Below are 15,869 nucleotides of genomic sequence, written 5' to 3'. Positions count from 1 at the left end.
TATAAGAGGAATACATCCCACGTGAACAAATGTTTAAATAGGGAACAATTAGTGGAAACTCCTTTGTGCGACAGTGTTGAAGGTGAACAGAGTTTTTCTGATACTGATTCTTTGGATAAAGAACCTAAAACTCCTGAGAACTTAGAAACTGCTGTTACACAAGAAACTCTGAAAACATCTAAAATTTCAAATTAATCTTCACGACCAGTGAGAAACCGAAAGTTACCAGTTTGATTCAAGGTTTTTGTGTTCTCGCAGTAATAATAGTTCTATAGGTGACAGTTTAAAGATAGTTATATTTATAGTTTAATTTTTGGTGAATATCAGAACTTTAAAGTTTAGTGCCAGGTTAAATTCCGTTAATATTCTTTTAATAATTGAGTAAGGATTCTAAATAACAATTTTAATATCAGATAGAAAATTCTTGAACATAAGTAATTTACAACTGTTATTAAACAAAGATAGAAGGGAATGTAGTATCGGACTATATATTTGAAGACAATAACTGCTCCCTCTGATTCTGACTGTAGTCGACACGTATGCCATATACACATGTGCAGAGTGTAGTCGAGAGAAGAAGTTTACTAAAGTGGTTGGTTTAAGTTCCATGTGGTTTTGTCTGATTAAATTTGTTAGTGATTAAATCCAGAGACATCCATTGGAGATACAACAAGTCTCATCTGCTAATTTCATCTAAATAAAATTAAATTCCATACACAAGGCCCTCATCTCTGTCTTCTTTTCAGCTATTTTGGATTTGTCAGATATATTGTTAGTGCTTTACTAAATGGCGTATAACATTTTTCAATACCAAATTTGCTTGGTACGGTAACTCAGTATTAACATGATACCTATACCAAATAGTATATACAGTATATCGCTCCGCTCTAGTTACAGAGGTTATAAAACTTTAAAGAAACCAATTCAGTGTTAGAAATGTTACACACTCGGTGAAATTCACCAATTTTCCTAGGATCTGTACAGTGGGACAAAGCGTTTAACATCAATTCTGCACATTGGGCACCGCTTTGGCTCTGGTAGAATCTGAGCGCAGTTCGAGCACATACACACGTGGCCGCAGTCCAACACGATGACGTCCCTAGGGTGACTCAGACAGATGATACACATGGAGGAATCAGCTTCAGCAGCATCACTCTCAAACGCTGTACGAGTAGTCGCTCGAATCTCATCAAATATTCTCCTGTTCCGTTTGTGTTCCATGTACTTTTTTGTAAATTTCCAAATGAGATAAAATGTCAAGCCTGTGCTTATTGCTCCAAAAATGATGGTTATCACTTTGTATACAAATGACTGGGATTCAAATTTTCGAATGATTTCATTTCGAGTCAGTTTTGACAAAATGTAGCTGCCTTGGGAAGGGGGGCCTAGCTTCACTTGACTGTTCTCAAGGCACACTTCTCCAATTCCAACAAGACTTGTACCAACCAAAAGCATTTTCTCTTTTTCTTGAATTCCTTTAGAATACTCGCCAAAAATACGTTCAATACCAATTTGAAGCATATTAGGGTTTTTTGGCGTAAACTGATCATATGTTACAGTCAAGTCATCTAATATGAATTCAGCATTCAAGGCTTCGGTGACATGAACTTTCTTTTCAGACTGATCAGAAGTGGTAAGTATAAATGGTACATTCTCAAGTGTGTTACTAATAACTCGCTCAGCATCAGTCCTACAAAATAAAATAAAAATAAAAATACATATATAATATTCACTCCACTAACATTAGAATGTTTTTCTCTGACAAGCTTTGAACAATGACATTGTAATGAAACGTATTAATTCCTAATTCACTACAATACACTTGTACTATCATATTTAACCTTTTTAATCTATAGTACAGGCATGCCCCCCCCCCCCCCCCCCCCATAATTCTAAATAAAAATTATTATTGGTAGTAAATCTTAAGGCAGAGATTACTTATAGTTATAGAATGCAGGAAATAGCATTTCAGGACATCTAGTTTTCAAAATTTTATGAGGGAGCATATCCCCAAAACCCCTAGGAACTTTGCTTTGCACCCTCGATCTCAGTCAGCCTCCCCTCCATGTCTACTTGCTTCTGCCGTGCCTGTAGTAGATGGATAATATGTTTTATTGGTGAGAATGGCATTTGTTATTTATGATAAGACACACCAATAACATATGTGTGATATCGATTTAAAAACATATGATTGGTGACTCTTAGGTGATAACCCGGTCAAAATAGCCATCAAAGAGGCATGATCAAAATTAATAACTTTGAGACATGTAAGTTAACCTAAAACTGTCATCTCATTGACACATATAATAGGCACAAGTGCTATAAATAGGTTTTAGTTCGAAAAAGATGTTTAAAATTCATTTAATCCTCATTTTTGAGAATATGTAAGAAATAGAATACTACAGTCATGTCCGTTACATACCATTTATCTTACAATTCATTTAACAACGTATCCATCTCACTTTCACTTTAAATATACATGTATTTTGAAACAACTCATTGTAACATAAATGGTATCTAACGGCCACTAATGTAGTATTCTCCATTTAATGAAATCTCTTTTTCAAAGGTACAGTGTATTTACATTAAAACCAATTGTTGTAATCTCGGCTTCAGTAACTGTACTTACTGTAACAACCACAGCAGGGATTGAACTTAATGGTTGACATATAAACTGCCGTCAGTTGGGGGCGTCACCGATGGCACTTTTGTGCCGCCGGATAAAAATAACTGCCGTCAGTATAGCTCTTTACCGACGGCAAAATGTATAAACATGTATGAACATTATCTGCCAGTATTTAACATGGATATTTTGGTCCTGGTTGGAGTTAATTAGTGTTTAGTTTGTACCACGCAACGGAACTATATTTAGTAATGCGCATACCCTGTGCATGATTCCATTTATAATACATTCTTGTTTATTGAAGTTTATTGACATAAATTCAAGAAATTTTACTACATGTAGCCTACATACAGAAAAATAACCTTTCAGTCAAGTTTATTTGCTGCAAAAGTCAGTTTAAAAAAATTGCCATCGACATACTCAAAATTCTCGTCAGTGGGCCCTTTCACCTACGGCAATTTATTTTTTAATTGCCATGGGTGATAAATTCTTAAGTTCGAGACCTGCACAGCTTACAAACATGTGAGTCTGGAGTGATCTGGGCATCAGTATCTGTTATGTAATACACGTACTTACTGTAACAACCACACCATACAAACATGTGAGACTGGAGTGATCTGGGCATCAGTATCTGTTATGTAATACACGTACTTACTTTAACAACCACACCATACAAACATGTTAGACTGGGGTGATCTGGGCATTAGTATCTGTTATGTAATACATGTACTTACTTTAACAACCACACCATACAAACATGTGAGACTGGGGTGATCTGGGCATCAGTATCTGTTATGTAATACACGTACTTACTTTAACAACCACACCATACAAACATGTGAGACAGGAGTGATCTGGGCATCAGTATCTGTTATGTAATACACGTACTTACTTTAACAACCACACCATACAAACATGTGAGACTGGGGTGATCTGGGCATCAGTATCTGTTATGTAATACACGTACTTACTTTAACAACCACACCATACAAACATGTGAGACAGGAGTGATCTGGGCATCAGTATCTGTTATGTAATACACGTACTTACTGTAACAACCACACCATACAAACATGTGAGACTGGGGTGATCTGGGCATCAGTATCTGTTATGTAATACACGTACTTACTTTAACAACCACACCATACAAACATGTGAGACAGGAGTGATCTGGGCATCAGTATCTGTTATGTAATACACGTACTTACTGTAACATCCACACCATACAAACATGTTAGACTGGGGTGATCTGGGCAACAGTATCTGTTATGTAATACACGTACTTACTTTAACAACCACACCTTACAAACATGTGAGACTGGGGTGATCTGGGCAACAGTATCTGTTATGTAATACATGTACTTACTGTAACAACCACACCATACAAACATGTGAGACAGGAGTGATCTGGGCATCAGTATCTGTTATGTAATACACGTACTTACTTTAACAACCACACCATACAAACATGTGAGACTGGGGTGATCTGGGCATCAGTATCTGTTATGTAATACACGTACTTACTTTAACAACCACACCATACAAACATGTGAGACTGGAGTGATCTGGGCAACAGTATCTGTTATGTAATACATGTACTTACTGTAACAACCACACCTTACAAACATGTGAGACAGGAGTGATCTGGGCAACAGTATCTGTTATGTAATACATGTACTTACTGTAACAACCACACCATACAAACATGTGAGACAGGAGTGATCTGGGCAACAGTATCTGTTATGTAATACATGTACTTACTGTAACAACCACACCTTACAAACATGTGAGACAGGAGTGATCTGGGCAACAGTATCTGTTATGTAATACATGTACTTACTGTAACAACCACATCGTACAAACATGTGAGACTGGAGTGATCTGGGCAACAGTATCTGTTATGTAATACATGTACTTACTGTAACAACCACACCGTACAAACATGTGAGACAGGAGTGATCTGGGCATCAGTATCTGTTATGTAATACACGTACTTACTGTAACAACCACACCATACAAACATGTGAGACTGGGGTGATCTGGGCATCAGTATCTGTTATGTAATACACGTACTTACTTTAACAACCACACCATACAAACATGTGAGACAGGAGTGATCTGGGCATCAGTATCTGTTATGTAATACACGTACTTACTGTAACATCCACACCATACAAACATGTTAGACTGGGGTGATCTGGGCAACAGTATCTGTTATGTAATACACGTACTTACTTTAACAACCCACACCTTACAAACATGTGAGACTGAGGGGTGATCTGGGCAACAGTATCTGTTATGTAATACATGTACTTACTGTAACAACCACACCATACAAACATGTGAGACAGGAGTGATCTGGGCATCAGTATCTGTTATGTAATACACGTACTTACTTTAACAACCACACCATACAAACATGTGAGACTGGGGTGATCTGGGCATCAGTATCTGTTATGTAATACACGTACTTACTTTAACAACCACACCATACAAACATGTGAGACTGGAGTGATCTGGGCAACAGTATCTGTTATGTAATACATGTACTTACTGTAACAACCACACCTTACAAACATGTGAGACAGGAGTGATCTGGGCAACAGTATCTGTTATGTAATACATGTACTTACTGTAACAACCACACCATACAAACATGTGAGACAGGAGTGATCTGGGCAACAGTATCTGTTATGTAATACATGTACTTACTGTAACAACCACACCTTACAAACATGTGAGACAGGAGTGATCTGGGCAACAGTATCTGTTATGTAATACATGTACTTACTGTAACAACCACATCGTACAAACATGTGAGACTGGAGTGATCTGGGCAACAGTATCTGTTATGTAATACATGTACTTACTGTAACAACCACACCGTACAAACATGTGAGACTGGAGTGATCTGGGCAACAGTATCTGTTATGTAATACACGTACTTACTGTAACAACCACACCATACAAACATGTGAGACTGGGGTGATCTGGGTAACAGTATCTGTTATGTAATACACGTACTTACTGTAACAACCACACCATACAAACATGTGAGACAGGAGTGATCTGGGCATCAGTATCTGTTATGTAATACACGTACTTACTGTAACAACCACACCATACAAACATGTGAGACTGGGGTGATCTGGGTAACAGTATCTGTTATGTAATACACGTACTTACTGTAACAACCACACCTTACAAACATGTGAAACTGGAGTGATCTGGGCAACAGTATCTGTTATGTAATACACGTACTTACTGTAACAACCACACCATACAAACATGTGAGACTGGGGTGATCTGGGTAACAGTATCTGTTATGTAATACACGTACTTACTGTAACAACCACACCATACAAACATGTGAGACAGGAGTGATCTGGGCATCAGTATCTGTTATGTAATACACGTACTTACTGTAACAACCACACCATACAAACATGTGAGACTGGGGTGATCTGGGTAACAGTATCTGTTATGTAATACACGTACTTACTGTAACAACCACACCTTACAAACATGTGAAACTGGAGTGATCTGGGCAACAGTATCTGTTATGTAATACACGTACTTACTGTAACAACCACACCATACAAACATGTGAGACTGGAGTGATCTGGGCAACAGTATCTGTTATGTAATACACGTACTTACTGTAACAACCACACCATACAAACATGTGAGACAGGAGTGATCTGGGCAACAGTATCTGTTATGTAATACACGTACTTACTGTAACAACCACACCATACAAACATGTGAGACAGGAGTGATCTGGGCAACAGTATCTGTTATGTAATACACGTACTTACTTTAACAACCACACCATACAAACATGTGAGACTGGAGTGATCTGGGCAACAGTATCTGTTATGTAATACATGTACTTACTGTAACAACCACACCTTACAAACATGTGAGACAGGAGTGATCTGGGCAACAGTATCTGTTATGTAATACATGTACTTACTGTAACAACCACACCGTACAAACATGTGAGACAGGAGTGATCTGGGCAATAGTATCTGTTATGTAATACACGTACTTACTGTAACAACCACACCTTACAAACATGTGAAACTGGGGTGATCTGGGCATCAGTATCTGTTATGTAATACACGTACTTACTTTAACAACCACACCATACAAACATGTTAGACTGGGGTGATCTGGGCATCAGTATCTGTTATGTAATACACGTACTTATAGATAAAACCACACCTTATAAACACACTCAAGCACACATGCGCGCGCGCACGCACACACACACACTGCCACTGCCACTGAAGTGTGACCTAATATTATGCCTATGAGTCAGCTGACACTCTACAACTGACCTACATCCAGCTCCCTTCCAAAATAAAAAGAGTGAACTCACCAATATCCCTGCATCCTCCTTGACTTGTGTTCTACAATCCGCCAGTGCCGGATAACACCCTCTTCTTGGACATATTTACTCTGCAGTTTCTGAATCTGGTAGGTTGGATAGACAACGCCTTCAACGGTAGCATAGGCAATAGAGTTACCATCCACTTCCTGTAGCCGACGAAACAGGTCTTCATCAACAGTAAAAACTTCAGTAGACTGAAGTAAAGAAGAATGAATGAATGAATGAATGAATGAATGATTAACGACACCCCAGCACAAAAATACACAGAGGCTATTGGGTTTCACAAATGGTAAGTATATGAATAAAGAAGAATTTACACATGTACATATAAACAAATATGTTGTTAATAATATACAGGGCAAAAGAAAGTACTAGTCCACTCAATCTAATTAAAATTAGCTCCACTATTACATGTGGATCTAACAGCAGCCAGTTGGAGCTCATGTCCACCAATCAAAACCTTACTTGCAGAATCATGCCAGTGATTTGAAAATAATTTGAAAACATTCCGAATTATCCTGAGGGTATACGACATGTTTCATGTGAATTACAAATGCCTTATTTAGACCAGTAGAACTAATTTTAATCAGATTGCTAACAACACTGCGTAGTCTCCAATGTCCAAGTAACATTTCGTCTGTAAATAATAATTTAAATATTGACCAATCACACTTCGCCTTTTATAACGTTATTTGGGAGCATACAAATTCTAAAAATATCGGGCGAGTCTATTTTAGTGGCCGCAGTACAGCGAACCATACCAATACATAGGGGATGGGTTATCAGTCTTCAATTTTACATTACAAATTATTTATTTATTAAAAAAAACTAAAAAATAAATCAGTCTTCAGTTTTACATTAAAAATTATTTATTTTATAAAATAAAACACGTTTTAAGGCATTTGTAATTCACATGAAACATGTCGTATACCCTCAGGATAATTCAGAATGTTTTCAAATTATTTTTAAATCACTGGCAGGATTCTGCAAGTAAGGTTTTGATTGGTGGACATGAGCTCCAACTGGCTGCTGTTAGATCCACATGTAATCGTGGAGCTAATTTTAATTAGATTGTAGTCCACTCCTTCAGATGTGAGTGAAAATTCTGATGGACAAGTTAAACATTATAACCAATAGTATGACAACCAATCTCCTTCTGACTAAGCCCAAAAATATATCATTTATATGTAATAATAATTTTTTTAAATAATAAAAATAAAGCATTTAGTTATTTTTTAATATGGTTAGTTTTCTTTATTATAACTGCTTTTCTCGCATTTTTTTCGTTCTGGCCAGTGCACCATAACTGGTACATGTATATTAAAGGCTGTGGTATGTACTATCCTGTCTGTGGTGTGGTGTGGTGCATACAAAAGATCCCTGGCTACTAAGGAAAACAAATGTAGCAGGTTTCCTCCCTAAAAATTAATGTCCAAATTACCAAATGTTTAACATCCAATAGCCGATGATTAATAAATCAATGTGCTCTAGTAGTTTCGTTAAACAAAACAAACTATTATTATTATTCTCCCATTTTAAATTAGTAATGGTATTAATATGAAAGAACAAAATTTGCATTTTCAATATGAAGTTTAATGAATGATCCTTTGAAGTTTGTATTACATAAATATTATGTTGTCCTGTAGGCTGATGGACTAGTCGAAATTCTGCTGGACTACCGTAGTCATGTTTGTTCTGATACTGCATGGTCCTGTGGACTAGCTAGTGACATATTATCCATTTCTGCACCCCTGATAAACAGGACTTATGTACCAGGTGATTGTACTACTAAGCTTAAAAAATATCAAATGACACTCAAATTAGCATTGGAATGTTTTTGGGGAACTACAGTAGTCAAATGGGAGATTGATCCAATAACCCATCTGAAGCAAGTGCTTTGCTAGCAAGTCACATCTTATGACCAACAACAAATATGCCTGGCTAAACATTTACTGATCTTTTACTTAAGGTAGTGGATTGTGGTTTCACTGGTCAGAAAGCATTGCTGTGAATGCAAACAAAACAGACACTGGCAGATCCAGAGGAGGGGTCACAGAGGTCCATAAAATACAACAGAATTTCCCTTAAAATGCATCTCTGAGCATCTGTGTTTCAAACATTTGCAGGAAGCATGCCCCGAACCTCCTACACATCTTGCTCTTGATTGACAAACACAAATTGCCCTTTTTAGAATTGTTTGATCCCTCCTTTATAAAATCTTGGATTCACCCCTGAATTACTTTTAAAATCGCAAACCCTAGTTTCAACCTGTGACAATGGACAATAAGTTTGGTTAATCAACAAAACTTAACATTTGGATAAAGTTACAAGATTCTGTGATGTTAAAAATGTGGAAATACCCAATAAAAATAGACTAGAGCTCATGTTCATAACAGTTACATCTCAGACAATGTGCGTTTTTAAAATTATGAAAAATGCATTTTGTCACATTAGAAACATAAGGATGACCAGAAACACTTTGAATAAATGGAAATAGATAAGCTAAACATCCATGTGTACAGGGAGAGAGTGTAGGGGAACAAAAAACCTCCTGTTCTGTTTTTAAAAATATTTTTTCCAGGGTAGCAAGGCTCAACCCCTCCCCCAATAAACTTCACTTGTCAACAGTCTAGACCCCTCCCTGCATAAATTCCTGCTCACGCATCTGCTAAACAATCAAATCTAAATAATGTCTTATTTCAATTATCACAGAGCTCCAATAGTGAAAAATATGTCTTAGTGTTTAAAAACTACAGTCTGTTACTTTAAAATAAATGTACCACTGACAAGACAAACACCAAAAATTGCATAACCTCTTCAGGACATGTAACTCTGTGGTTATTATTCATATTGTAACCTCTTCAGGATATGTTACTCAATAGTTATTATTCTTATCATAAACTCTTCGAACATGCATGTAACTCTGTGGTTTAACCTTTATTATTATTACTGTAACCTTTTCAGGGCATGTAACTCAATGGTTATTATTCTTATCATAAACTCTTCAGAACAATTAACTCAGTTTTGCTATTATTCTTATCATATAACCTCTTCAGGACATGTAACTCTGTGGATATGGTGCTTGTGTCGCAGAATCGAACCAACTTGTGTTTTTTCTCATTCCAACCAGTGCACTACAACTGGTCAAAGGCTGTGGTATGTGCTTTCCTGCCTGTGGGAAAGAGCGTATAAAAGATCCCTTGCTATATTAGGAAAATGTAGCGTATTCCTCTGATGACTACGAGTCAGAATTACCAAATGTTTGACCTCCAATAGCTGATGATTAATTAATCAATGTCCTCCAGTGGTGTCGTTAAACAAAACAAACTTAAACTTAATTATTCTTATCATAACCTCTACAGGATATGTAACTCAGTGGTTATTATTCAAAGTATACATGTATCCTCGTCATGATATGTAACTCAATGGTTATTATTCTTATCATAACCTTTTCAGGACATATAACTCAATGGTTATTATTCTTATCATAACCTCTTCAGGACATGTAACTCAATGGTTATTATTTTTATCATAACCTTTTCAGGACATATAACTCAATGGTTATTATTCTTATCATAACCTCTTCAGGACATGTAACTCAATGGTTATTATTCTTATCATAACCTCAACAGGATATGTAACTCATTGGTTATTCTTATCATAACCTCTTCAGGATATATATATATAACTCAATGGTTATTATTCTTATATAACCTCTTCAGGATATATATAACTCAATGGTTATTATTCTTATATAACCTCTTCAGGATATATATAACTCAATGGTTATTATTCTTATATAACCTCTTCAGGATATATATAACTCAATGGTTATTATTCTTATCATAACCTCTTCAGGACAAGAAACTCATTGGTTATTATTCTTATATCCTTTTCAGGACATATATATCTCACTGGTCATCATCATTATCATCACTATCACTCCCCATAGGTCCCGGGGAGGCCGAGGGGGGCCTGTGCACCCTTCATTTGAGAACGAAAATGTTGGGTGAGTTTGGGGTTTCTCTTCTTCTATTCCATATAAATAAAGATTTTTTTTTTAATCTTGCTTGGGCCCCTATTAGAGACTCCCCCCCCCCCCCCCACACACACACACACATCCCTCCAGGGTCCAAATATCATTCCTATGGGCCTGTTATCATATGTGAATAAAATACAGCTGTTTTAATAGGTAGCACTGAACCAAATAATATCCAGCTGGGTCGAAGTTTGAGGTGCACCCAACTTTTGATAGAGCAGTTAATTGATACCATAAGTCCTGCCATTGATGATAAATGTGACTGTTGTAAAACATTTATACAATTTTATTTCATCTAGTAGTACTATGTCAAGTAGCCTTGTGTTGAATTTGAAACATGTATGGGGTAACTGTAAAAAAAAAAAAGTCTTTAAACTATGGGTGTTGTAAAAACATCTGGTTATATCGAAAAAGAGCAATGAAAGGTACCATTTTCTTCAGTTAAAGGCATACTGTCATGGATTTAAGGACCTTATTTATCTAAAAATGGATAATAAATAAAAATTACATTAATTGTTGGAAACCAAATCTAGCTATACCATCACTTTAACTGAACCATGATGGAGTGAAATCTATGTCATCTCTCTCAGCAATTTTAGTTTTTGAATTACGGACCATTGCCATAATTCAATTATTTTTACAAAATGTCATTAATAAATGGAGTATGGTGGTTATGAAGGTGGTTGAATAAAGTACATTTCAGGACAAATCAAATTATTTTTGTTCAGGTAATACTTTGTTAGATCATTAAATAGGTCAGTGATCTGTGACAATATGCTTTTAAAAGTGACAGACCTTAGTTTTTAAACACTACAACATATTTGTCACTATTTGAGCCGTTTTGATAATTTAAATTAGAAGTATTTTAATTTTATTATTAAAACTAATTCTAAAAAAATAATGTTAGGGGATGCGGGCGGAAATTATACCAACGTTAACATGGTCGCCTATGGGATTTTTATTTGTTATAGTACCTTATTGTGATCGTGCCCATATTTCATATCCCTAAACAGGCCCCTCCCCCTTTAGCAACGCGGTACTCAAGTTCAACTCACCTTGATTTCGTCAGCCGTTCTATTTCTGTTTTTATATAATCTGTAAAATAACGAAAAAAGTAAACCAGACACGCTGACGCTAATACCAACAACTTTATCTGTTGTGTCCATTATGACAAATACAAATTACAAGAATAAAACGAGTGTGTCCTTCCTTCTCATATCACAGAATGTAAATATAAATGTTAAACTGGAATCATTTTACGAAATGTGATTTCTTTTTAATTTACTAATAGACCATTCCGAATGTTTTAGGCATCAAGATTGATGTAACATTTTGCCTTTAGTAAAACGGTTGTTAAAGCTGGTAAACGTACAGATATTTAGCTCACAATATACACATACATGTAAATTTTGCAACTTTTGTATTCTGTGCCTAGATCGAATAGTAGAATGCACAATATATTAATTTAAACGGGAAACCTGACTAGTGTACATGTTCAGGCGTGTGTGCAGGAATTTATGCAGGGGTGTGTGTGTGGGGGGGGGGGGGGGGGGGTCTAGACTGTGGCGAGTGAAGCTTACAGAGGTCGAGTTATGCTCCCCCTGAAAATATATTTTGTAAAAAAGAAAGACGTTTTAATATCTATACGCCATTGTTGACAACTTTTTTATATGTTGCAGTTACCTTTTCTCGTTTATATACTTTGTGTTGGGTCGATTACTTATTAGGTATTGGGGCTGGGGTATATAGCCTATAGAACGATAGAAGTATTCGATTTTAAGCCCCGTTTACATGACCAAAATTTACACTCATGAATAAATATACATATTTTACCCACGTGTGCAAAACTATATTTGCTAAGCGTTTACACTACTGTATAAAAAGAAGATGGCCTGTGAATAATCTAATTTTAACCATTTTCTCAGGTAAGCAAGTTTTGCTGTGCGTACACATGACCAAAAATAGTCTGAAATACTCAAGCAATACTTGTACCATGTGGTCTTCACTAGGTGCAATTTATTCAAAATTACATGCGAGTATATTTACTCATGTATGCAAATGCGTTCATATGACCACATTTACTCAGGTCTCCAAATTTGCAAATATATTTAAACACATACTCTTGTATGCAAATGTGTGCATGTGAACGGGGTTTTAGGTAAGGTACCCCAAACGCATGCACAAAATTTACTCATGTGAGTAAATTTACCAAGACCAGGATGGAAAGGTCGTTACCATACCACAAGTAAGTCAGAAGATATTTTCCATACAAAGTAGGGCCTATGTGTTGCACTTGGTGTAGGATTAACACAAGAAAAACATATCTGGGCAAAAGCTAGGCAGTCCACGTGGTGGGATAATCTAAACGGTGGAGAGGATCAACAACAGTTGTATGACAATTTCCGAATGGACAGGAATATTTTAATTCGGTTTGTAATAAACTGTCGGATGTTTTGAAATCATAGGAAAACTGGGTTCGTATACCATTTGACTTACAAACATGAGTGGGTATAGCCATCTACAGGATGGCATCGACCGCGGAGTATAGACCTGTAGAACATCTGCTTGGAGTGGGAAAATCTACAGTATCAGAATGTATCCATGATGTCAGTGAAGACATAATAAATGTCCTTATAGATGAGCATTTGTGTTTTCCTTTAAGGATGACGACCTGAAGGAAGTCATAAGTGGATTTCAAAAGAAATGGCTTTTTCATAACTGCTGGGGTGATTGATGGATGCCGCATTCTCATATTGGACCGCAAGACTCCCACGGTGATTATCTCAATAGTAAACGGTGGTATTCGCTCATCCAACAGGGTGTGTGTGACCACAAGTACATATTCAGAGATATAAATATTGGTTGGCCTGGGCGCGTACAGGAGTGTTGACAAAGTCTGAGCTCTTTTTCAAGGGTGAGAATTTCACCCCATTCCCACATTGGCTGAAGAAAGTGTCTCTTCCAGAAAAAGGTATCAGTTGTCCTTATCGGTGACCCGGTCTACCCTCCGAGGCACTGGCTTCTAAACTCGTACAGAGCGGGACGTAGCCCAATGGGAAAACGTTTGCTTGATGCGCGGTCGGTCTAGGATCGATCCCCGTCGGTGGGCCTATTGGGCTATTTCTCGCTCTAACCAGTGCACCACGACTGGTATATTAAAGGCCGTGGTATGTGCTATCCAGTCTGTGGGATGGTGCATATAAAAGATCCCTTGCTACTAATGGAAAAATGTAGCGGGTTTCATCTCTAAGACTGTGTCTAAAATGACCATATGTTTGACATCCAATAGTCGATGATTAATAAATCAGTGTGCTTTAGTGGTATCGTTAAACAAAACAAACAAACAAACCAAAATCGTACAGTAACTGGTTTATTTGCCTTTTTGTCTGATGCTTTCAAAGCTTCATTAATGATGCTCAATTCAATAGGATCCTCTTCAATGTCACTATCCAGTGCTAGACCTTGGTCATTGTGAACACCATTTTCTTCACCAATATCACTTCCTTCATCAGATTCATAACCTTTGGCTATGGTTAATGATTCAATGGGAGATGTAGCTGGTCGATTTTACTGGTATTCATCAAGTTTATCAAAACTCTTATTCAGTTTATTTTTGCAGTTTCGATAGGTGCGTTTCAAAGTATGCATTTTAATCTTGCACTATTCTGCAGATTTTTCGAAACCAACATCCTCCAGGGCAGACGACAAAGTTTTATAAAGGTTTTACTTGTTGACTTTTGGATCATAAAATTTCCTTTAATGTTCAATTCCTTCCATACATTTAGAACAGTTAAAATTTCAAAATCGGTTCATTTTCGTTACCGTTTTGAGGTAGATTTTGATTTTGTAGCCATTTTAACACCTAACCCTATAAAGCGCATGAAACTTAAACCAGCTGTATTAAGAGTTTTTAACAAAACTCATGCAGGGAAAATGTTTTTCAAATGTCAAGACAGTTTCTTACTAAAAATAATGCTTATAAAACCTACATCTGGTCTGATGATGATTAAAAAAAAAACCAGCTTCAGAATCTCAAATGTATTAAAATAGTAATACTCATTAGAGTATTTTTACTAAGCGTTTGCATGACAAAATGAAGCAAATTTTGTTTTGAGTAAATATACTTTTGCATGACCTCTGGACCACATGCAAATTTACTCCTGGAGTAATTTTACTCACGTGAGCAAATGCGTTCGCATGACATATATACTCACATAAGTATATTTACTTACATGAGTAAATTTGCTTACATGAGTAAACATGTACATGCGTTCGAGGTATAAGACCATTTTCAACTTAATTTGGTGGGAAGCTTCCTTGACCCATTGAGAAACAAAATCATGAATTTGATCATGCTGACCCTTCCTGTCTGTGGGAAAGTACATATAAAAAATCCCTTGCTGCACTGGGAACAATGTAACGAGTTTCCTCTGATGACTTATGTCAAAATGACCAAACGTTTGACATTCAATAGCCGATGATTAATTAATGTGCTCTAGTGGTGTCGTTAAATAACAACAGACTTTAACTTTGCTGACCCTTCAGGAAACTATTGGTGTTGTGCACTCCATGAGTATGGTAGATGGGATCAACAATTTATTCACCTGACCATTTAAGCCCATGGCTCTCTTGTTAATCAAGTATTATGCCATATATAGAGAATACTACATGAGCGGCCGTTAGATACCGTTTATCTTACAAATAGTTGTTTAAAAACATAGCTAACGAGCAAAAGCAAGTTGGATACATTTTTAAACAACAAGTTGTAAGATAAATGGTATCCAACGGACACGAATGTAGTATTCTATGTC

The 15,869-nt window shown here is 36.5% G+C and overlaps 1 protein-coding gene across 1 annotated transcript; it reads right to left on the bottom strand.

Moving 5' to 3' along the window:
• Positions 1-469: 469 nt before the first annotated feature.
• On the bottom strand, positions 470-12,268 carry LOC121368295 (mitochondrial ubiquitin ligase activator of nfkb 1-like). Its single transcript, XM_041492964.1, has 3 exons — positions 12,114-12,268; positions 7,008-7,213; positions 470-1,690 (listed from the first exon to the last, which is right to left on the bottom strand). Exons 1-3 carry the CDS (start codon positions 12,222-12,224, stop codon positions 970-972), a joined length of 1,038 nt encoding a protein of 345 aa, XP_041348898.1. The 5' UTR covers positions 12,225-12,268; the 3' UTR covers positions 470-969.
• Positions 12,269-15,869: the final 3,601 nt, after the last annotated feature.

The sequence above is a fragment of the Gigantopelta aegis genome, chromosome 3 (genome assembly GCF_016097555.1).
Source record: "Gigantopelta aegis isolate Gae_Host chromosome 3, Gae_host_genome, whole genome shotgun sequence".
NCBI lineage: Eukaryota > Metazoa > Mollusca > Gastropoda > Neomphalida > Peltospiridae > Gigantopelta > Gigantopelta aegis.
This window is presented reverse-complemented; position numbering and strand designations above follow the sequence as displayed.

Coding starts and splice junctions, on each gene's coding strand:
- LOC121368295 (XM_041492964.1), bottom strand. CDS start 12,224: ATGGACACAACAGATAAAGTTGTTGGTATTAGCGTCAGCGTGTCTGGT. Junction 7,214..12,113: donor GAACGGCTGACGAAATCAAG/GTGAGTTGAACT, acceptor TCTTTACTTCAG/TCTACTGAAGTTTTTACTGT. Junction 1,691..7,007: donor AGGAGGATGCAGGGATATTG/GTGAGTTCACTC, acceptor TTTATTTTGTAG/GACTGATGCTGAGCGAGTTA.